The sequence below is a fragment of the Castanea sativa genome, chromosome 5 (assembly GCF_040712315.1).
Source record: "Castanea sativa cultivar Marrone di Chiusa Pesio chromosome 5, ASM4071231v1".
Classification (NCBI taxonomy): Eukaryota; Viridiplantae; Streptophyta; class Magnoliopsida; order Fagales; family Fagaceae; genus Castanea; species Castanea sativa.
The window spans coordinates 31,739,208-31,763,642 of NC_134017.1; the positions used below are offsets into that span (position 1 = coordinate 31,739,208).

A 24,435-nucleotide genomic window follows, 5' to 3' on the forward strand; every position below is an offset into this window, starting at 1 on the left:
AAAAGAACTCCGTCTTCCATTTCCTATCTGAGGTGACTAAGGACTTTATCAACCTATAATCTCTCCATCTGGCTGTGAACTGATAAAAACCAAGGGATTGGTTAATCTCGGAGGGCTTGTAGGAAGAGGAACTCATCCACAATAAGAGGACGATCCCCCTCAAACACCTCCCTCCATAAAACTTGCATAGCGACAATAAGCCTCCATGCATTGGGGTTGAACTGACATATACCTAAACCTAATCTAGAAAGCAACTCCCTGGCAAAGGCATTATGGGGCAACCTCAAACCCCCCAAGAGGTAAGCCTCATAAATGCCAACACCAAAATGGGGTTGACAACACCACTCGTCACGCACAGGTATCCTGGGATTCAAGTCCTCAGGAATTTGGTACCAAGTCTTAAGAACGCCTAATTTTCTCTCGTATGTCTTAGAGGCAACCCCGACAGCACAACTATAAACTACCTCTTCCTCGTCTTGAGCAGAAGACGAGGGAGCACTTGTACCAGCCCTAGACTCGGACTCAGCCCTCGTCCTAAGACTTTCTTGAAGTACCTCTATGGGAACCCCAGGGACACCAGACGTATACTCGTCTGTAGTATTTCCCTCGCTACTGCTATTGCAATCACTACTGCTATCACTAGACCCACTAAAACTACTAGGGTCATGATACTCGTCTATGGCTTTGTCAACACTATTACTAGACGAAGAAAGGGCTACCTCAGACAGTCTTTAAGAAAGCTTAAAACCTAAAGACGAGTGTAAAGAAGATACTTGGCTCTAGACAATGGAAAACTAGGGACACTGGAAAACTTCTAGACGAGGCGCTAAGACGAGAATGTCAAAGAAGAAAATTTGAGAAAATGCAGAGGGTACGAGAGGAATTCCACTATTTATAGGTGTTGAAAAATGGTGTCTCGAATTAAGTGACCAACCAGAACACACCACGTGGCATTTCCCTCGAAAAATTAAAAAAAGTGACAAATTGCCAAAGAAGTTACAACATGTGGTGTACATAACAACTAACATAAAGACACGCGTCCAAGAGATGACATCATTTTATGTACTTCCTAGATGACCCATAGATAAGGGGGCAACTGATGGGGTGCAAACTCCAATATCGTCCATGGAGGTCGTCCAGGGCAAAACCAAGAAAGCAAAGGTTAAAAGAACCTCGTCCATAAAAAGCTCGTCCATGCAGGAAGCTGCTTGGACGAAGCTTTGCGTGGTCAAGTTTTACAAAACCACACCGTGCCGTCCAAGGGAACCATTAACCTCGGGAACCATTAACCTCGTCTTGGGAAGGTCGTCCATAAACTAGTCCAGGGTACCTCCGGACGAGGACCCCTGGATAAGCCCTTGACACTAGAAAATTCCTGAGTGTGTACAAAAACTCCGTATCACACGTATAACTTCCAGTGACCGTTATGTGAGAAAAATGTAATTTCTAAACAGTTGAGGAAGTTATCCCTGAACCCTCGCACCTCCTCAAATCCAAGGGAGATTACAAGTCTAATAACTATCCTTAGGATACTATATAAATGCTTATTCAGACCAAACAAAGGTACGTTTTGACATATCCTAATAAGTTGGAACTCTAAAATTTGAGAGAAAAATACTAACTTTGGCATCGGAGGGTTCTTGGCCGGCGACCTCGGTCACATTTGATTGCTTTTTTTCCTTTTTCAAGCCATCAAGACAGCCAGTAGTCCTTTCAAGTCCGAAGCATCCAGCCTACTAATTTTCTTCGCATCATCAATTTTATTATTTATTCCTAAAAACATTAATTAAAAAAATCCAAAAATTAAAAACAAAAACCTATTCAGTAAACCCACCCTCCCCGTAAAATCTTTAAAAAAAAAAAAACCATTCCCAATCTTTGCTAGTTAGAACCCATTAAGCACTATGAGATAGTAACATATTTAAGAATTCAATTCCATAAAAGGCTTCACCTTTGCTATCCCTTCACCAACGGCTTTCTTGTAGATAATGTCAGTGGAGTGGAACTCATTGCCAAACTCATCATCACAGGCAAGTTTCTAGACAATTTCATGAGTGGGAGCTTCACCATGGATCCTATGGTAGTTGTCGTTTATGGAGGAGTTATATAACTCAATCTCAATCTCGATCTACTTCTCACCCTTCTTCTCTCAATTTTCGAGCTAGGGTGTGATTTTGGGGGTGGGTTTTCTTCTTTTTTTTTTCTTTTTTTTTTTTTTTTACGTTGAGGGTGGGTTTACCGAATAGGTTTTTGTTTTTAATTTCTAAATTTTGTTAATTAATGTTTTCAGGAAATAAATAATAAATTAAAAATTAAATTTTTAATTAAGGGCAAAATGACGTAATTTTGGTAATTTAAAAACAGGAGTTGATGACAAGATATCAAAAGTCTAAATTGAAGTGTTTTGAAACTTAGAGAACTTCAATGACAGATGACAAACTTAGAGAACTGAAATGAAAGATAATAAAACTTAGAAGGCGAGTTTTGAAATTTAGCCCAAAAAAAAAAAAAAAAAATTTATAACAATACAATATTACAATTATTATCATTAAATTTTAGGTGGCTTCAGTTTGAGAGTACTGTTACATTATACGTGCTCAACCCATAGTCCATTTATCTTTTTTTAATAAATTGATAGCTAGGAGTGGGATGATTTGAACTTTGATGTTTCTATTAAAAATACCAAGATACTCATGATCTCCATTAGATCATGGTAATATGACGACAATCTCAATTTAAAATGAGCTATTATATTACAAACTTTCGATAGCATTTGCCAATATACCAAGTATAGTAACAGCAACATCAATTTTATTTTAGCTCCAAACTCGTAATGCAAGTGATTGTAGCCTGTGTAAGCTGCAAGGTTTGAACTTTACTATTCATTGCATTCTGTAACTGAGAGAATATAATGCACTATCCACAAAAAGAATGTCACCGTCAAAAACATAATACGGCCTCTTTACCCCGATGAAAAGCATCAAAATAAGTATACAACATTTTCACAAACGTCAGCCTGAAAAACAATATACATCCTCACTTGGTCAACCAGTAGATAAAAATGACAAACGTGCACACGGATGCAACGAGTGAAAGTATAATTGTATCCATAGACTTTTTCCTCTTTATTGCTGAGAGAATGGTATTAACCTGCACAATCAAGTCAACGTAGTATGTCAATCAACCAATCGAGTTCAAACAATTCAATTTTTTTCCATTGTTCTTTGTTCTATGTGATGTTGATCCGAAGCTGATGGAGAAGTTGAACATCCCATGGAAATGAAATTATCCCAAAATGTAACTCATTGTCCTTCAAAAGTATAATCCAGTTATATTTTAGATTTGTGAAATAAGTTTTTTATTTACTTCCGCTGCACATGATAAAAGCTTCCAGTCTCCAAGTCATTTATTAAGATTTAAGATCCATAGTGGAGGTTTTATTTTTTTGCAATTACCCAATCCTATGCATATTAACTTATTATTCATGGTTCATTGCACTACCTAAAGCACAACAATTAAATTTCATGAGCCACCTAGACCTCCTAGATGAGTTTTATGATTTTATTTCATGAATAGAAAATAATGGAGTATCAATAACCACATCAGGAAAATCTTTATACCGTTGGGAGGCGGCTGCTAACATTGCTGAGCTTTGAATTGATGCCACCAAAAGTTGAGCGTTGGAGGACTAGTGCACCTAGTGTTGCTTGAGCATGTGAAATCACAGAATCCATCTGCAACATGATAAGAAGAGCAGGTAAAGTCCTTTTCTTTTCTTCTCTCTTCTTTTTTTTTGGGGGGGGGGGAAGTTCCATTTTTGTAAAAATTAACAGATCTTGATATCTGTTAATTATCATAAATAAAAAAGATTCTATAGAGAAAGCTTCCTAAACATGTTGAATACATAATACACATAGAAGAAAAACATGAAAATGGATAGACAATCATCTGAGCATAGAAAACTGCTATAGATATTACCAAGTACTCCCGTTTCTGTTTTCTAGAAATGGCAAGGGTTCCATCTTTTCTTTCCAAATAGAAATCCAAATCAATTCGTCACCAGCAGGGTCTTCACCTCACTTCTGCCAAATGGGGTGGGTTTTTCCCAACCTAATGAAGGGACAGGTTGGAAAATTAGTGACCTGAGGACAAGGTGGGTTTTCCCAAATTGATGAAGGGACCAGTTATATTTACATAAATACCCTTAGGGTTTTGTTTTCCCTCCTATGTATATAGGTAAACACGGTTAGATTTTCTTGTAGGAAACACATCAGTCAGAGTCACATTTACAATGTCACTAATAATTTCATAACTACTTGAGTGCAGTGTAATGTTTACAGAAGTGACCTCCACTCAACTCAGAAAGGACTGGAAAACATTGAATCCTACCAACTTGGTTTTTATAAATATTTCTTCACCATCCAACTGTAAATACGGTCATATCCACTATTTAATAACAGGCTATCATGACATATTCCGCTGCCTCAACCTACTTTGTATATTTGCACTCCATTTTTTCCAGCAGAAAATATTTTCATTGGGAACCAGAAGACATCTTCTCGGAAATGAATTGTTTGGTTTTGACTCTAAGAATGATTACAAGAACATTTCTGTCATTTAGCTCACTATTTAGTCTATTTTATGTACGTGGTGGTAGCACCTGAGGTGGTTTGGCTTTGATGGTGGCACCATCACAGTATGATAAGAACACAATGCGGGTTGGTGTTCTTGAGGAGATTAAAGTGGAATCTTGATATGGAAAGATGGAAATTGAGGTTTTGAGGACCTTGGGGTTTCAGGTATGGCTTGGGATTGAGATGGAATTGGAGCTTGATGTAAGATTGTGGTAGGTTAAAGACTAGGGTTAGAGATTAGGACCCTTAGAGTTTCAAGTAGGACATGTATTTGTGTAATATGGGTGAATGGTGAGGTAATCCTTAAGAGAAAGGAACTCGGATGTGATGATTATGCAATTAGGGTTTTGGAAAGCAAGTAGGAGGTTGATGGAGGATGGATTCTAAGAATGGATGCATGAATAAGATGAGTGAATGTAACTTCTTCGCGAGAGTTACCTTCTCCATTTGAGACTACTTTGACAAAGACTCTATCTCCAAGCAAGACTAGTCACAAGTTTAAGCACACAAAAAAGTATTCTTCATTCCATGATCCAAGCAAGAGTTACAAGCACCTAATACACATAATTTGCCTTATTTTTATTGGCCTACATGGCTCATTATCATTGGCTTACTAATTTAACATGTGCTCATAAGAATTTACACATGATTAATGTGATAAATGTGCTTCTCAACCCTAGTAACTAACTAACCTAATCATGTGCAACTCTTGTAATCACATCCATCTGGGCTCTTGCCTGCCAAATCATGGGCATAAGAGAGAGCTGCCAACAGCAGTTCTGTATCATTCTGCCTAGGGAGTGCTAATCAGCAATCTATTCAGTGAGGGAGGTAGTGATTGGCTCCCTTGGAGCATCAATCGGGACTTCCCCTAATTTTATGGTATTATCTTCTTCTTTTTTTATTTCTTGTGCGTTCCTAACACAGTAATGGTGGTGGTCGTGGTGGCACTGGCAATAATGGTTGTAGCAGCAACATTTGTGGCAGTGGAGACTGCACAAAAGAATACAAGGGGTGAGGACACAAAGGAATGTTCCACCTCTCTTGGGTTATTTTCTGCTGACGAAGGTTTTCCACCACATCAAACACCAAAAAAGGTGAAAAGCATTCTCTGTAAACAACCATTGAATCAAACAGAGGCTTAACTGAAATTCTATATTAGTCCTCCACCAGCTTCATATAGCTAGTACAATAATTCAACTGAAACTTGACATCTACAGTAGTTGTTCCATTATAATAAAATTTCCTACCATCACACTAGGTGGGCCACCAAATCTCTCCTTATCTCTATTTACAACAGAGAATGAGAAAAATGTAAATACACTCCTAAAACTTTGAGCCTTTAACCTTTTCTAATCACACCCTCTTTAAGTTTTAAATTGTTTTAACCTTGCCACCCATGCTTCAATATTTGTTTACACCCCTTCCGTCCACTATACCATTTATAATTGCTAACAGAATTTTGGCACGTCATTCTTAATGTTTCAATGAGTATATGACACAACTAGACAAAATTGTTTTATACATTTATCTTTTGTATCAAGAATAATTCAATATATGATTTTATTCTTAAATAGTTATTTTAGATACAGAAGATAATTCCATGTGTAGAATTTTTTTTTTTTTTCAATCACATGTCATGTTCATTGATATATAAGCTACCAAAACACTTTCTCTAGCAATTGGCTAAAGGCATATGAAACAAAGGGCAACATTAAATCATTTATAAAGTATAGGGAATATGATTTAAGCAATTGGAAATTGAGCGGTGTCATTAGAAATGAGTTGGAAGGGAATCCTTACATTGTACCCTATAAATAATGGAAGAAAGTCAGTACACTTTCTCAAATCTTTGATACTTTTGCCCTCTACAAAGATGAGTGACCCACGGAAACCATGGTTAATTTCCACCCATCTCAAATTATCTAAACCTAATCCCTGTAAAAAATAGTAAAAGCTCAACCTGTATCTATGAAATCCAATGAACAATTTGATCTTGATTCCAAGTGTCCATATCCTAAGGTCTCTACCACATTCCTTTTTAAAATTCTCTTTTGAGTTCATACTAGAGATTAAAAATTAGGTAATGCAGATTAATTTGACCCAAACAATAATCAATCCATTTATGCATCATTGATAAGTTCCCTTCACTATTTAAACTTAATGCCAATGTAACTAACCCCCCCCCCCCCCCACCCCCTTTTGCTTAGGTACAAAAAAAATATCCGAGATTATTAGTCTTCTAGTGGACTCTAATGATTGTTGTTTTCCTTGGAAAAGCATTTGGAAGCAAAGGATCCTTTCTCAAGTGGCTTTCTTTGTCTAGACTACTACTTTGGAGTAATGCTTGACGATTGAAAATTTACGAAAAATGAAGGTTTGGATATTAGATTGATGTTATACGTGCAAGTGTAATGGTGAATCAATTGGCCATTTTTTCCTTCATTGTCCAGTTGCTATGGATTTGTTGTATATGGTTTTGGGTTTATTTGGAGTAAGTTGGGGTTATGCCTAAGTCAGTTGTGGGGCTCCTTGCTTCCTGGCAAGGCCGATTTGGTCATCATCGAAATAGTCATATATGGATAATTGTTCCCCATTGTTTAACGTGGTGTCTTTGGAGGGAAAGAAACAATAAGTGTTTTAAAGATTCTGAGAGATCCATTCCTGACCTCAAGTTATTTTTCTTTATAACTTTTTTGGATTGGTTTATCTACCTTGCGAAACCAATCATTCTCTTCTATCTTTGATTTTCTTGATTCTTGTAATTTCTATATTTGACCCACGTACACTCCCTATGTACTAGGGTGAAATGTTACAACCTACAATACCAAGAAGAAACACACATCAAGAGAGCAAGAGAGACGGCTATCATCCATCTTACAAACTATATATTTCATCAAGATTTATATGAAAATGAATCAAATTTAAAATCTTCATTGGGCTTCAATAAGTCTAAGCTTACAAGGTTCACCAAATCAAGATCACTGCTCTAGTAAAAAATTGTCAAGTAGATGTCACTTACAAGAACTAATGTATAATATAGGCAAGAATGAAACCAAGTACACTATTTGAATCCACCCAAGGTTATCACCCATATATGTGTGTGTGGGTGTGCACGCAAGCATGTATGTGTGGATGGATGTGAAAATTAATCAAATTTAAAATCTTCATTGACTTCAATAAGTCTAAGGTTGCAAGGTCCTCCAGATCAAGATCAATGTTGTAAAATTTATCTAGAAAATGCTAAAGAATGTATATAGGAATGAAATTAAGAAACTATTTGAATCCACCCAAGGAAAAGAGCTAAAAACCCTTATAGGTACCGAAAGAGTATGAGAAAATACTATGATAATGTACTCATGCAGTACCCATCATAGCAGGTAATTAGAACCACATAGCACAGGCAATCCAAATTCATTGTAAAACCCATGTCAGTGTTAGGTCCCTAGTAATTGGCCATAATTTCTTTCCAAGGAAGTTGGTTTATTCCTTCCAAAGATACTAACCATTAATAGGGGGAGAGAAGAGGAGAGGGTTCTTTTGTGCGAATAAGTGTCTGTTGGGGTGAAGGGGGGGAGGGGGCATTTTAGGCAAATTGGAGGGGATACTGTGTCCCTCAAAGCCTCTTTCTTCAATTCCCTCAAATTAGAGCAATTTGAAGAGAAGAATAATTGTTGAACAAATTTTCTTATGCACTTCCCTTTTAACCCTTAAAATTTATTATCTTTTTAACAATTTATAAAGAAACTCTTATCAATTATCTCACTTTATTATCACTAATCTTATTATAATCCCCTCCCCTGATCCTCTCCTCACCTTCCAAACTCCCACACAGTCTTTGTAGAGCCTACATAACATCCACTCCAAATGTTAGTGATGACTCTTTAACAATTGATACTGTAATTTATTCTTCCCCTTATCATGAGGACACCAACACCACCATTGCAGGTGTGGATATGTTGTACAGTGCCACGACATACCAGAATCCGGCAGACAGTTAATTAGTCTCATGTCACACAAAATAAGCAGTAAGTGATAAACAGAGCTTGTGAAATAGGTCATTTCCCCAAAAAAGAAAAAGAAATAGTGTATCATATTGAGTTTGAACTGTTGTACCCTTCTCTTTAGTCATCCTTCAGCACATTAAATGAAGTGCAAGGTTTACATGTTGAAATGAAGACCGAAAACCATATGATTCACCCCCTCCCCCCCCTTCAAGATAAAAGCACATCACATAGAAACACACATTTATTTTACATTTTCAGATAAATTCACTTAGTCTTGTAGCTCACAGTTAGCACCTCCTGGTGTTTTCAATAGACATCCAGGGTTCAAATCCCCCACCCCCCGGCTATTGAATTATTAAAATAATAATAATAATAATAATAATAATAATAATAATAATAATAATATACAAAAGAAAAAAAGATGACTTCTCATACCCTTTATGTACCACTATAAAAGAGAGAGAGAGAGAGAGAGAGAGGTTTGAATATTGATGATTGCAAATCTCAGAAGCATGGAAACTTAAAAAGGGCAGAAGTACTCATGTCTGACACATCAGACATGGATATGGCTCAGACACAACCAGACACATGTTTGATACATGTCCATAAATTAAACGATAAAATAAGTTAGATAATTTGCAACACAATACGATACAGCCAGGACACAGCTAAGGTCAAAATAAAATCTTCTCGATAATAAATGGGGTTCTAAATGAAAATTTTATTGATGTTATTTTATGGATTTTTTTTTTATGAACTTATTCTATGGATTTTTATTTATAGTGTATTGAAGATATTTAATAAAACTAAACATAAATATAGTCACTTTTGAATATGTGCTTATTTTCTAACCATTATTGCTTGAATATTGGTTTAATATATATATATATAAACTTTTTTGGTGCTTACTGTTATATTTGAATTTTTTTTTTAAATTAATACATTATCATTAGGGATTCTTTTTTTCTTTTCGATGTTACTTTTTGATGTCTATGAATGTTAAACATTGAAGCTATACTATATTTTGTTGCTTTTAAATTCTTTTATCCTAGCTAAATTTTTTTGATAATTTGATAGTTGAGGGAGGGAGGATTTGAACCTGGATGTCTCCATTAAAAACACCAGGAGGAGCCAACCAATTGAGGTACAAGACTCTTGGCGTTTTTATGCTAGCTAATTATTTATAACAAACCTAAAATTAACATATACCTAATAACATATATGAATTAATTAGTGTATCACTCCTGTATTGCCACATCCATATCATATCATATACATTTCCCATGTTCATATTGAAGCATCCGAAGTACAAACACAAAGAAATACAAAATTAATTCAAAAGTAAAGTAGCAGGCATATTAATTCAAGGACTCATCCGCGCATACATAAGGTGCAACAAGAAGGTCTAAATAAACAGAAGAATATGAGGGAACCATCAGCCACCTTGCCAGACCTCTTCTGATGTCAAGAGCAGTTTAAAAAGTGCACTTTGACCGGAGCAAAGCTAATTTAATGAAGCACATCTCAGGAATGCTTTTCTAGTGTTTTTTTTTTTAAAAAGCACAAAGCATGCCTAGGCTCTTTTTTTTCTTCTTTTTTTTTTTTCCTTTTTTTGGCTAAAAAACGTGTCATTAAATTTATCCGTTCAATATTGGAATAAATCACATGGACCATCAATTTATTGAACAAATACTATTCTTTCTTTTTTTGAAGGAATACAAATACTATTCTTATGGCATTGTGCTACACGGACAATTTTTTATTTACATATCAATCGACAGATTCGACACAAACAAGGATAATTTATTATTTTTGTGCTTTTTGGTCTTTTCCTTTCAGATATACTTTGATTTAACCATATGTTTCATTACAATCATAGCTATTACATTTATATATTTTTATAAAGTACATAAGAATTACGTAAAATGTTATGTTTAACTTTATATGAATAGGTAATTATCATATTGTCCATTGATTGTTGTTTTCAAATTTACTACATAAAAATTTTTAGAAGTTAAAATAATTTTTGTAAAGTTACATGACATCTTCTAAAATCACATAATTCCAGAACTCCACCAAATTAGAAAAGAATTACCACTTAATGCAGCCATCGAATCATACATAGAAAAAAAGAATATCATTTTTAACTCCAAAGGTGATCATTCATTCCTTTAACATGCAGATGTTGCCTAAGAATGTCATTTGTAAAATCAGACCTTACAAACTTCGTGTAGTTGCACATTTACTTGAGCTAATAGGCAACATATAGGCCTATTTTAAGGTTATCAGCCTTTTTTTTATTATATATGTTATGAATCTTGCAATTAGAAAGTATTACACGTTATATTTGAAAAATGTGTGCTTCAATCAGCCACTCTGTTTTACACCTTGCACCTAGGCTCCAAAAGGTCTGCATGCTTGATGCTTTAACCAACAATGGTCAAGAGAAAAAGAAGAGGTACCATTGTACTAAACATACTTGTCCTGTAATTCGACACAGAGACACAAACACACAAGAAGAAGAAGAAGAAAAGGTACTATTGTACTCAACATACCTGTCCTGTACTTCGACTAACAGATGCATTCTCTTTTAGGAGGGCTTGCTCTGCAGAACCAACACCCTCTTCTAAGTCTAATCTTGTCCGATCAAATTCTCTAAAATCCTCAAGGAGTGAAGCATGTTCTTGCTTAGCTCTGAGGCTGGAGCGGAGACGATAAAACTCCTGCACTTCAATCATGTCTAACAAGAAATTGGTGTCTAATAGTTTCAATCTTAGTAACCAATACAACTTATAGAAATAATAATTTTTTGATTAGTCAACTTACAGAAATAAGAATGCAAAACTAACGAAGACCATTACACCAAAAATAAAACGAAAAGAATGATGATATAGAATAGCAGCATCAGAATCATTGCATTTTTAAAGATGTCCGTGGCTCAGTTAAAGTAATCTTTCATTAGATAATTATTTGAATGGTCTTGTATCTTGGGTCCTTCTGAAAGTCACTCCAATATAGATTTCATCGAGTCCCTTCTCATTTTGTTTGTAATTCTATTTTTTGTAATTCTTTAGGCTATCTTTTGTATACATAATGTGTATAAGATATTTCCTTTTTATTACTTATCCTCAAAAAAATCTGATACAAAAATCTTCTATTAAAAAAACTTCAGGATAAAATTTAAGAAGGTGCAAATGGTCATCCATATTCCATAGTTGAAAACTCAAAACAAAGAATTTTTTAGTTCTTCTCTTTCTTCTTTCATTCCTGAAATTGTTGTATGCAACTAATGTTAGAACAAATGAAGAGGATAGGATGATATGAGTGGCTCCTAAAACAAACGAATTCACAGTAGGTCATATTACAATGTGTTGAGGATAGTAGGCAAGGATAGTCTTTTCCCTAGCAGGGTCTGGCAAGTGAAAGATTATGAGTTTATGACAATTGACATTTTATGGAAGAGAAATATAACCATAGTAGATTAGTGTTGTTTGTGTAAAAACACAGGTAAGACTAAATTATATACTCCTACTTTCTAGTAATAGATCATTGGTTTTTTTTGTTTACTCTCTTTTTGGTGTCATGTAAGTAATGCCTTATCTGTAATAAATTTATCAGCTTGCTAGAGAGGTTGATTTAAGAAACACAAGAATGCTATGATCTGGAATGCTGTGCCATTGCCTCTTATGTGGTGTATTTGGCTTGAATGAAATTCTCCAACATTTGAAAGGTGAGAAATTGAAGTTCAAGACATCAAGTTTCTGTTTCTTAGAATGCTATCAAAGGATAGCTGCAACAAATTATTTTCCTTTTTTTCTATGTTGAATTATGTAAAGTTGTAAAGTTTAGATGTTAGCATATTTCTGTTTATCCTAAATACGTCTGATGTATTGCATTGGGTCACCCTTTTGTGCTCTTTTAATACATATTTATTGCTTTTTATATTAAATAAATGCCTAAGCAAATCCTCTTTTATTGTTAATTTTGGTGAGGAGGGAAGCTTTAAAGCCCTCTATTTACTCCCTGAGCTGATTCAAAAGAAAGCACTTAAAAGATAAAATAGAAAGAAAGATAATAACAGATCTTTGTTATTTGCATTGATTCTACTAAAAACATGGTCTTAACTTTTCAACCAAAAAAAAAAAAAAAGAAAGAGAAAAGAAAAGGGGGGAGAGGAGCAAGAGAGCTCATGAGACATGGGCAGCGTAGGCCTAACATGCTTGTATGCCTCTTTGAAGCAAGGCAACAAATTTTCAACACCCATTACTCAAGAGCAGAAGTCCCATACTATGAAGTGTGATTCAAATTCATTATGCACAATGCTGCTAAACATTAATTAAGAAGCCACAATACCTGAGTGAGATCTTGAAGAATCTCTTGATGCCTAGTCAAGGTATGAGAAACCATTTCTGATCCCCCTGATGACACCCAAGCTTGCATCTGTGAATTTACTTGCTGGAGCTGTTTTAACAGGCGGTCTATCCCTGATTCAAGATCATTCTCTGAAGTATCATTTTTCGTAGTGACCTTCGTAGAAACCACTCTACGGTATGAGTTCATCTGCTCATCCAATTGAGCTTCAAGTTTCCGAGCCTGCCATCATAGATATATATAAATTATTTATCAAAGGAAAGATATTTTCTAGCTAGCAAGAATTAAGTAAGAAAAGAAATTGTATGCAAAAAAAATCCATTAAGAATGCCCTTTTTAAGACATGCAAAGATATTAAATGCCATAAACTGTTAGAATGATGTGGTCAGACTATCTGACACCAAATCTAAAATACTAAATTACTATTTTTCAGGTATAAAATGATATAAGAGCTAAATCATTACACAAACACTCAGCCAAAGAGGTTCAGAGACATGAAATTCCACCAACAAATTCAAAATCTATACATTGATCTACCTTATTTTCTAAGATTTGGGACATAGTTAAAATTATTGTAAAATTAGAATTAGCGAACCAATCTAGGTTAATGAAAGGGCATCTTTTCGCAGGCCTTTCATATGTTTGATAAGTTGATACCAAAAAAATGCCCATCCCTCCATGGAGAAAAAATTCCAAGCTTCCAGGAAACTTGTGACAAAAAATAAAGGAATGGAAACGATCCTGAAGAAGGTTCATCATGATGGATATGCAACAAGTGTGCCTTCTTAGTAAAAACATTGTTCATGAATCAGTTACTCACACTTTATGGCTCAATTTTCTTACAAGAGTGAAGAGTTTGGCCAATCTACCCACCAACCACCCTCTTTCTAAACATTTGGCTGGAATGCAGCCATGTTGTCTTGATGCTCTTTGCTGAAGAGCACCTAAGGCCAAAGAAAAGAACGCCCATTTAGTCCATTTTGTCTAGCATGTAGCTATTACAAGACTAGTCTTTTATTTCACTAACTCTGAGTCATGTTTTATTTATTATTATGTAAGGTCATGTGACTAGCATGTGATTTTTTATGAAATTAGATGGTTAGAAATTAATTGTTATGTGTAAAATGAATGGTTAGGATTTTGGGGTTACTAAAGGCTAGGATTCTAGGGTAAATAACATTTTACTTGTTATATGTAAAATAAATAGCATTTGAGTTTTTTCCCCCCCTAATAAGTTGTATTAATGAAAAGAATCTACATCAATTATATTGGAAGTATTCACGAAGTATCCCTAAAAAGTAGAAAGAAAGATATTTACAAACAAAAAGAAAGAAAATCAATGAATTCTACAACTAAATTCATCTCGCTAGTACCCAGCACACAGCTCAGCACATGAAACCATTCAAGTGATGATCTTATGAAAAAGACTTCAGCCAAACAACAAAAGCTTATACATTTTGAAAAGTTCAATGATTCCTCTCTCCACAATGTCCATAAAAGGCACATATGGAGTTAAATTCCAAACAAAGGAAGTGTTTACCAGAAAAATTCCTCCTTCCACATAATAGATCATGCTCTTGGTAAAACCCCCAATGAATCCCAAGTACAGAGAAAATGGAAGACCATTTCATACGCTATGTCACAATGCAAAAACAAATGGTCCATGGTCTCAACACTTCCTACACATGCAACACCAAGTCACCAATATACCATAGTAATTACCCTCCTCATGGCCAATGAGCTCTAGCTCAACTAGAGGCTCCTCCCCTTGTAAATCCTAGGTAGAGGATGAGCAAGTGAGGTCATGGGTTCAAGACCCACCAGGTGCGTGTGTAATTTACCAATAAAAAAAAATAATTACCATCCTCATGAAATTATGACATGTTAAAATCTTCCCCAAGTGGTTGTCTACACAAAGAATGCAACTCTTTTTAGAGCCTTAGTGCACCAAACACTATTCCAAGGCCAAGTCACATCATTAGGGCCTCTCAATGCCTTCATAGAGGGGAAACTAAACTTAACATTGCAATTTGACTTCCATCTCATGCAATTAGAGCCCTTTCTAATGCTCCATGATCATGGCCTCCAGTTTGGCTTTCTAAATCAGAGTTAACTGAGGCCTCTTTATCAGCGGCAGTTGAGTACAGCTTTGGGTATATCCATTTCAAAGTTTGGTGACTTATCATGCCAAAATCTCACATGATTAACATCCTCCCACTTCATATTTCACATAGCCTCTTTTGAGCTGTCGTAGTAGTCTTTTCTTATCTTTATGAAATTTTAGATCTGAATATTCCTTGAGCTCTGTGAGCCTAAAATGTAAAAATTAACATTTTATTGTTCCAAGTTCAATTGATTATCTTCACTTTACTATAATCTTGTTTTGGGCTGTGTTCTTTTTAATAAAAAAAATTTATGTTACTAATCAAAAAAAAAAAATCTAGCATTTCGTTTCTGCCAAATACACCAACACAGAGAATGTGGCACAAACCTCCTGAGGCCGACTTACCTGGCCAGCAATTGAACATCTCAATAACCTTATGCAGCATAACCCAATGAATAGCAAACAAACCAAAAACCATGGACCACAGACTCCCCACACCTTTTGCGCAGCACATATAATTGGTCTATTCTGAAGATTGTCTCTAGTGAGGATCCTATCTAAGGAAGCAGACCAAGAAAAAAAAAATGCTACTAAGGGCAAGCATGGCATGTGTAAGCAAAGCTATGAATATGTATATGTAGATCACTTGTTACTCTATTGCATATGAATGATATTGGCTGTATGGTGTTAGGGTGAGGCGTTTTGGCCTTGATGGGATGGAGCGTTGGACAGTGGAAATGTGGATATTTGGGGAATTATATATGTGGAGAGGAGAGAGCGTAATGTAATAATCGCCCTCCCTCAGAAGTCTGATCTGATCTGCTCTGATCGGATCGGATCGGATCAGATGGCTGTTCTGTTCTACTTCTAAGTGGCCATTCTACTTCTTTTTTTGCTAGAATTCTAACAACACTTGCTGTGTATAGTTAGTGTGTGTGTATACTGGATGTTTCTCAATTAATTACTGGCACTGCTTCCACAAAACAAATGCATTTCCTAAGTTGTGTGATAAAGATTGCTTTTAAATCCATACACCAATTATTCCCAACTCTACCTCTACTCTACTACACCAAAATATATATATATATATATATATATATATATATATATATATATATATATATGCGCATGCATCAATCTCAGCAAATTATTATTATTATTATTATTATTATTAATAACATACAGATTTCTTTTCAAAAACAACACAAATCCGTTTATCAACCAAAATGATCTATATCTAACAACGGATTTCTCATCCCGATTCCCAGACTTTTCTCCGCAAACAAACAGAAATCAAAGGAGGGGAAGAATAAGAACAAGAACCTGTTTTCGAAGGGCGTCCCATGAGCTCGGCACTTCCATCGTTCTTCAAACAATCTGGAACTTCCTTGTTCAGAGAGATTTCGATTTGGAATTGCTTTCTTGTTTGTTTGGCGACGAGGACAGATAGTCTACTTTCCTCAACGGCAATTTGGCCAACTCGTTTTGGGCCTATTTTTTTTGTTATTTATTATTCTGGCTTTTTACCAAATTGCGATTGCGTGCTCTTTAATACATTTCAGGGAGAGCGCGTGATTGGATGCGATTCTTATCTTTTCAGCTTGCCAACACACGCTTCTTTGTTGTTGTACTTTTCTATGCTCCAAGGTGCGTTTGGTCGAAGGATTGGAGGACGTAAAATATTTTACTTTCTCTTCTTTTTATTTGGTTGGTTTATTTGGTTGGTTGGGAGTAAAAAAGTAAAGGATGAAAATTTTGAGTTTGTGCAAATTTACTTGTATACTCTTATTAAAAATGATGCCCCACCTAAAAAAAATGACAAAAAAAAAATTCAATCACCCAAATTTATTAAAAAATAAAAATCACATCTAAACACCAAAAAAAAAAAGCACACAAAAGAAAACAAAATAAAAAATAAAAAGAGAAAAGCAATGTTGGACAAAACCTGCCCCCAAGAGAAAAAAAAAAAAGTTGACGTCCAAGAAAAAAGAAAAGAAGGAAGAAGCCAACGTCCAAACTTAACCAAAAAAAAAAAAAGCAACGTATTGGACTAAGCTCATGTGCAAATGTAAATGAGCATTTTTGTCATATATCTATCAAACTCTCTCCTCCTCCCACTTAGTTTTCTCCCCATTTTAGAGAAAAAACTTTTTGGTGAGCTTGGAGAAAAAAAACACGGATCCCACCATTATTTTCCTCTCTCCCTCTCTCAACCAAACACTCTCCAAAAAGATTTTTCTCCTCATTTTCTCTCTTTTTTTTCCATCCTCCCTAAAGTCCACTCTACCAACACACATCCTTAATGTGTGATGTGTCCAACTAGTTTTGGTGTAGCTATCCAACACAACCAAGAACGAGAACCCAACCCACTCGAAGGACTTGCCCCGACCGAAGCCGAAACCGAACTAGCCTTCAAAACCCAATTCCAACTGGTTGAGTCTCGGTTTCTCCCCTTCAAAATATGATCAAACCAACCCAACCAATTACCTAAACAAGTGGCAACTAAATCTCGCTAGATCCTGCAAAATCTCAACCAAATTAGGTGAAAACTCACTCAAAACTAACTTGACTCGTTGGTGTTGGTGATCGGCGGCAGGTCTCTCCGCCTGCCACCTTGTGTGGGCGAGTAGGGTTCAGGTTGAATACCAAAACCAAACCAACCTGGCCTATGGACACTCCTAAGTTTTGGGATATAATGTACAATAAAATTGTGAATCCACAACTAATAGCTTCTTCTGTGTTAAGCATTAAGATTTATTTCTTTTACAACACTGAATCATTTTCATTTTGAGAGTTTGTCTCCAAACTCCACAAGTAAAATCATTTCCATTCAAACCAAAACATTTTACATGGTAATATTTTCAAAGTTTGGTTTGACATAAAATTTTTAATTGAAATTAAACACTAAAATTGATGCCTCCTAGCCACCATCAATGGCTCCAGCCACCAAATCGACTGTCTAGTCCACCATTTCAACTGCCCAATCCTCCAAATTAGTGACCTTAACCATTAGATGGGGGGAGAGCCATTCTATGTGTTTTGTGAAATATTTTACCAATTTTTGTTGGTTACTAATTTTTACAAATGGAAAATATTTCAAGTTGACTGTGTTCTACAATGAAACAAACACAGTAAAATACTGAAAATATTTTCAAAACATTTTATAACGGAACAAATGGAGCATAACTTTATTATTTGGCAAATAAAATATATTTATATAAAATAAATAAATAATAAACAAACAAACATAGTAACTAGTAAGACATATGGTTGAACACATAATTATTGGTGAGCAACAACCTACTCAACCTTAACCAGCCCGATTCAACCTAAAAATTTAATATAGATCAAAATTTATTATATTAAAAATGTAATATAATCATAATTTTTTTAGTTTTAGATAGCTCTAATAATAATAAAATAAAATAAAAAGAGTTTTAAATGTTTCCATAGCGTTATAGAAAATATAATGACAGTGAATGCAAAAAACAACCTTAATATATATGGGGGATCAAAACTCAAACACTATAGCTAGCTACAATGACTAAGTAACTGACTTGCACAATTTATTTATTAGAAAAACAAGGTAAAATTTTCACAATGGGAGATCTAAACAACTAATTAAGAACAAATGAAGGATGATAAGATTATCCTTTGAAATACAAACTGCTCTCTTGAGATACAAAGAGTGGCATAGAAAGCTAAAAAATCATATCTCTCTTCAACTTGAGCAATTCTTTCCCTCTCTCTCTCTCTCTCTTCCCTAGACTTTTCTCGTAATATTTCTCAATCACCTCTCTATTACACCCTCCTCCCCTTTTATAGGCATTTTTCATTCTCTCAACTCCCCAGCTAACCTGCTTCTAGCTGGATTTTTGAGATACTTGTCACATCACCTCTCTGTAAAATTTCCACAATGGGAGATATAAACAACTAATTAAGAAGAAAGGAAGGATGATAAGACTATCCTTTGATATATAGACTGCTCTCCTAAGATACAAAGAGCGGCATAGAAAGCTAAAAAATATTATCTCTCTTCCACTTGAGCAATTATGTCTCTCTCTCTCTCTCTCTCTTCCCTAGACTTTTCTCTTAATATTTCTCAACCATCTCTTTGTTGCACCTTCCTCCCCTTTAATAAGAATTTTTCCTTCTTTTATCTCCCCAGCTGACCTGCTTCCAAATGGATTTTAGGGATACTTGTCACATCACTCCTCTGTTCTGCCCTCTTTCATCATGAAATAGGACTTTTGGGAGTGTTCGCACTGTTCAAACTGACTTATATGCCTTTAATGTGGAAGATATTAGGTAGAGAACCTCTCATTAATGTAGAGGTTACTGCCTTTGTGATTCTTATCCTTTCAAGGTATTTCCCAAGACAAATCTGATAGAGGTGGCATCTCGGATCAAAAAAGGAACGGTTGCCCACGATTCCTTTCGTATCCACTGAAGGATCAGCCATGCTTGTTACCTCAAATAAGAGTTTCAGTATTGATGGCTAACTCAGATCTCCACAGGATCTATTCTAGGGAGTTACCCTTTATTCTTCAGGTGCTCTTGCTCCTACCCACATTGATTGGCCGAGCCCATCTTTTAAAGTCAAAAGAAACAGGATAACAATACAAATTGTTAGGTCAACCCAACAGCGATGGATTGACATCCTAGATGCTAGATCAGTTGAAACAAAGAGGGCAGGGATTTACTATGAACTTGGTTTGCAGCAGCTCTTGCAAACTAAGCATGTGTCAATCTATGATATTGACACTTGTCCAAGATGATTTTAATGAAACTTCTGTTAACTCACTTAACCCTAACGTCTCTCTCTTTTCTCATACGCTCTCTCTATCACAGGTGGCAAACCAAATAAACCCACAACAAAATCTCTCTCTCTCTCTCTCTCTCTCTCTCTCTCTCTCTCTCTCTCTCTCTCGGTATTTCAAACTTCAAAACTAATGGGGTATGATAAAATACACCAACTCTAATATCGTCCATGATGGTCGTCCAAGACAAGGACGGGAAAGCGAATGTTGTAAAAAGCTCGTCCGTGCAGGAAGATACTTGCCTACAGAAGATGCAGCCCACGTAGGAAGGTCGTCCATGTAAGGATGACCGTCCGTGAGAAGGTCGTCCATAGAAGAACAACCTTCCATGGGAGCAAGGTATGCTTGCCAGGAAGACTCCTGGACAAGCCCCTAACACTTAGGAAATTCCCAAGCAAGAACTTGCCTACATGCTAGTGTTCCAAGACATAAGTAAAATCCAAGTTCAGTACTACAACTCCTTATCGTATGCATAACTTCCAGTGACAGTTATATGAAAAAAAAATGTAACTCCTAAACGGTTGTGGAAGTTATCCTCAAACCCTTAAAACTCCTCAAATATAAGGGAAGTTACAAGCCTAATAACCGTTCCTAGGGTGCACTATATAAACGTTCATTCAAACCAGACAAAGGTACGTTTTTACAATTCTTGAAAAGTTGGAGCTCCAGAATTTAAAGGAGAAAACTAACTTTGGCATCAAAAGGTTCTTGGCCAGCAACCTCGGTCACCTTTGATCAACCATTTTTTCTGTTTCAAGCCATCAAGGTGGTCACTAGTACTTTGAAATTCGAAGCATCCAACCTACTGATTTTCTTCGCATCATCTGAAACAAAAATCAATCTCTCACTTTCTAGCCTCAAAGCCCCCATCGGCACCGCCACATGCTCTGGCCGCCAAATCTTCTCTCTCTATCGCAAACCAAAGACACCCAAAGAGAAATCCCTCAGACATCAATAAGCTTCTCAGATTACCCACCTTTAAACCCATCAAAAAACCACCACCACCACCACATGCTCCGGTCGTCAAATCCACTTGAACGTGTCTCCGTCAACCCCACTGATCCACCCCATATCTTTGCAATTCCATTGATTCACCCTTTTCCTTCTCTGCTGGTTCCACCCCCTTCCCCCTCTCACTCCGTCGATGCCACCCCAACCCTTTTATCTCTCCTTGCCAAGCCCATCCCTCACCCACCTCTTCACTGCCAAGGACCACCGCTCCCACCGCCCCTTCTTTTCACAGCATTCTTCCTGACAGTGGCAAAGACAAAAACTCCCAATTATTCCAAGTTTGAAAAAAAAACAATTTTTAAAGCTAATTATTTCCTCAAATGTTTTTCTGTTTCTGCTTCTGTTTACGATTATTTTTCAAGTTTAAGAAAATTGAAGCACCAACAATTGGCATGAAATTTGATGGTGATGATAGTGAATATGATTTTTATGAACAACTCAACTTGGATATAACCATATCTAAAGAGTCCTATTACTTCTTTCTACTACACCATTTTGTTGTGGTGTTCCAGGTGTAGTCAACTAGGATATAATCTCATTTTTAGTTAAGTAATCCTTGAAATCCCCAAGAAGGTATTTGCCACCTTGATCAATCGTATGGCCTTTATGCGTTTACCTAATTGATTCTCAACTTCAGCCCTAAACCCTTTGAACTTTTCAAAATTTTCGGACTTCCGTTTCATTCAGTACACATAACCAAATCTAAAGTAATCATCAGTGAAAGTAATGAAATACTCATAGCCACCTCTTGCTTGGATCGACATAGGACCACATACATTTGAACATATGGTTAGGGGGTCATCTAGGGACTTTTCAAGGGGTCTTCCAGGGACTTTTCAGACGGACAACCCCTGCTCCCATGGACAACCATCCTAAGAGGGACAACCACCCAATGTTAGGACGGTCATTCTGCTATGGACGACTTCTGTGGACGAATTGAAGTTCAACACCCCTGACCCTTAGAAAATCTCCAAATGTGGATATCTTTACCAAAATCTGTGAATCGGACCATGTGGTACAATCTTGGAGCATTAGCAAGATCTTTGTTCATCTCTTTGACTTTCTACTTAACTTCCCGAGGCAGTTATAGAGGATGAGACTAAATATTCCAACTCTTATGGCAGCTAACAGAAGTTAAGCTTCCACAAATATTGGGGAAGTTACAAATAAATAATTGCCCTGAGACTTACTATATAAGGACTCATCTGCATTGAATGAGGGTAAGTTTTCTAACGACTCCTTTAAAGTTGGAACTCTAGAATTTGAGAGAGAAACTAACTTTGGCATTGGAGGGTTCTTGGCCGATCCACCTCGGTCACTTTTGATCGTGTGTTCTTCTTTTCAGGCCTTCCAATCAATCACTAGCCCTTTGAAGCCCGAAGCATCCAACCTACTGATTTTCCTTGCATCATTAGTTGGCGTCGTCTGTGGGAACGATTAGTTGTGTTTTGCAATTTATCTTTCCTCAACGAAAGGCTACATGATTCGGACAAGATCAAGGGCCACTAGCACAGGCCACTAAGAGAGTAGGGATGCTTCAAGTAATCCCTACTGTGACTGTCAGTCAGCACCGGTCGTGCAGTTGCCTTCCATCTAGCATATACAGTCCATGGTAACCGCCATGGCAGAACTAACCCGTCAAAACCGAGAATTGACCAGGGAGATTAGTTTAAGAAGGCAACACCATGAAAGACACGCGGGAGGACAATCCAAAGTCAAGAAGATAGAAGAGAAAATGTTGAGCCCGAGAACCAGTCAAGGGGAACCACTTCACGAAGGGTGCCACACTTGGAGTGGGAGATAGACCAAATGAGGAAGGCTATGGACAAGATGAGGGAGAATATTAGAAGGGCAAATCCTGTAGATGATTTAGTTCATCGAACAGACTCCCCTTTCACCGCTTCTATCAACAGTCACCCCTTGCCCATCAAGTTCAAAATGCCCTCCTTGGACTCATATGATAGGACACGTGACCCGTGTAATCATATCACCACCTTCAGGACTACCATGCACCTTTAAGGGGTTCCAGACGAGATTATGTGTAGGGCTTTCCCTACCACCCCTAAGGGGCCAGCGCGAATATGGTTCAGCAATATACCTCCAAACACTGTGGACTCGTTCGAAGAATTGAGTAAATTGTTCATCAACAATTTTATTAGATGACAAAGGCACAAATGTTCCTCGTCCAACCTGTTAACTATAGAACAAAGGGATAATGAAAGCTTGTGGTCTTTCATTACCCAGTTCAATTGGGAAGCCCTCACGGTGGATGAGATGGACCACAAGTTGTTATTAATAGCCTTCCATAATGGAGTTAATTCAGATTTATTCATCCATAAGCTCTATGAACAAGAGCCTCAAACTATGGCTGAACTCATCCATTCAGCCTAGACTTCATGAATGCAGAGGATGAAATCATAACCAAGAAAAGGAAGAGAGTAGAGAGCATGGAAGCAGATCTTCCGTGCCATTTTGAGCAGGCTCCTCGACCAAAGAAGGCCTGGGTAGGAGAGAAGAAAGACAAGGATAACAAAAAGGCAAATTCTTCAGTAAGGAGTCAGCAATACACGCCTTTGAATATGCCATTTAAACAAGTGCTTATGCAAATCAAGGATGACCCATCCTTGAAGTGGCCTGAGAAAATGAAAGGAGATCCCAATAAGCGCAATAGGAACAAGTATTGCCGCTTCCATAAAGACCATGGGCATGAAACAGACGAGTGCTTTGAAGGCGAGATAACAAGGACAAGAAGTTGAAGGCGAAGGTAGAAGAGTCATCACGCCCTCCACTTGGAGAAATAAGAGTGATAATAGGAGGAATCTCGATAGGTCAATATTCCAAGTCAAGGAAGACTTACCTAAAGGTGGTCCAAAACATCCAACTGTCTGGACGATCTCCAAGGACGAGAGGAGCAGACAAGCAAGCCATCACATTCACAGACGAGGATGCCGAAAGAGTCCACCAACCACACAACGACGTGATCATTATCACCTTGCTTATTGCTGATTATACGACTAGAAGGGTGTTGGTAGACAATGGGAGTTTAGCGGACATCTTGTATTACCCCGCCTTCGAACAAATGAAGCTTGGACACGGCAGCTTCATCTAGTAAATTCGTCCTTGGTAGGATTTGGAGGGATGAAAGTGCAACCCGTGGGTACTGTTACGTTACTAGTGGTGGTAGGAGCATATCCCCAATAGATAACCAAAGAAGTAAACTTCCTTATTGTTGATTTTTTGTCGTTGTACAATGCTATCATTGGGAGACCAACTTTAAACAGTTGGAAGACGGTAACTTCTACTTACCATTTGTCTGTTAAGTTCCCAACAGAATACGGAGTAGGTCAAGTGCAAGGAGACCAATTGGCCGCTAGAGAATGCTATCTAGCCATGTTGGCCATGGACGAGCATGTATAGACGATGAGTATAGACTAGAGAAGGATTGTTGTGAAGCTCACAAAAGTGTTGGAAGACGTTCCTTTGGATGA

General features: G+C 36.8%; 1 protein-coding gene across 1 annotated transcript; it reads right to left on the reverse strand.

The window, feature by feature from the left end:
• Positions 1-2,831: 2,831 nt before the first annotated feature.
• On the reverse strand, positions 2,832-16,685 carry LOC142636211 (Golgi SNAP receptor complex member 1-1). The gene is made up of 5 exons (XM_075810342.1): positions 16,440-16,685; positions 12,995-13,234; positions 11,197-11,364; positions 3,621-3,734; positions 2,832-3,150 (listed from the first exon to the last, which is right to left on the reverse strand). Exons 1-5 carry the CDS (start codon positions 16,476-16,478, stop codon positions 3,037-3,039), a joined length of 675 nt encoding a protein of 224 aa, XP_075666457.1. The 5' UTR covers positions 16,479-16,685; the 3' UTR covers positions 2,832-3,036.
• Positions 16,686-24,435: the final 7,750 nt, after the last annotated feature.

What these genes read in the sequence shown, in the direction of transcription:
- LOC142636211 (XM_075810342.1), bottom strand. Translation starts at nt 16,478, where the DNA reads ATGGAAGTGCCGAGCTCATGGGACGCCCTTCGAAAACAG. An exon ending in GGGACGCCCTTCGAAAACAG is followed by an intron (nt 13,235 to 16,439) that starts GTTCTTGTTCTT and finishes CTATGATGGCAG; the next exon opens with GCTCGGAAACTTGAAGCTCA. An exon ending in TTCTTCAAGATCTCACTCAG is followed by an intron (nt 11,365 to 12,994) that starts GTATTGTGGCTT and finishes ATTGAAGTGCAG; the next exon opens with GAGTTTTATCGTCTCCGCTC.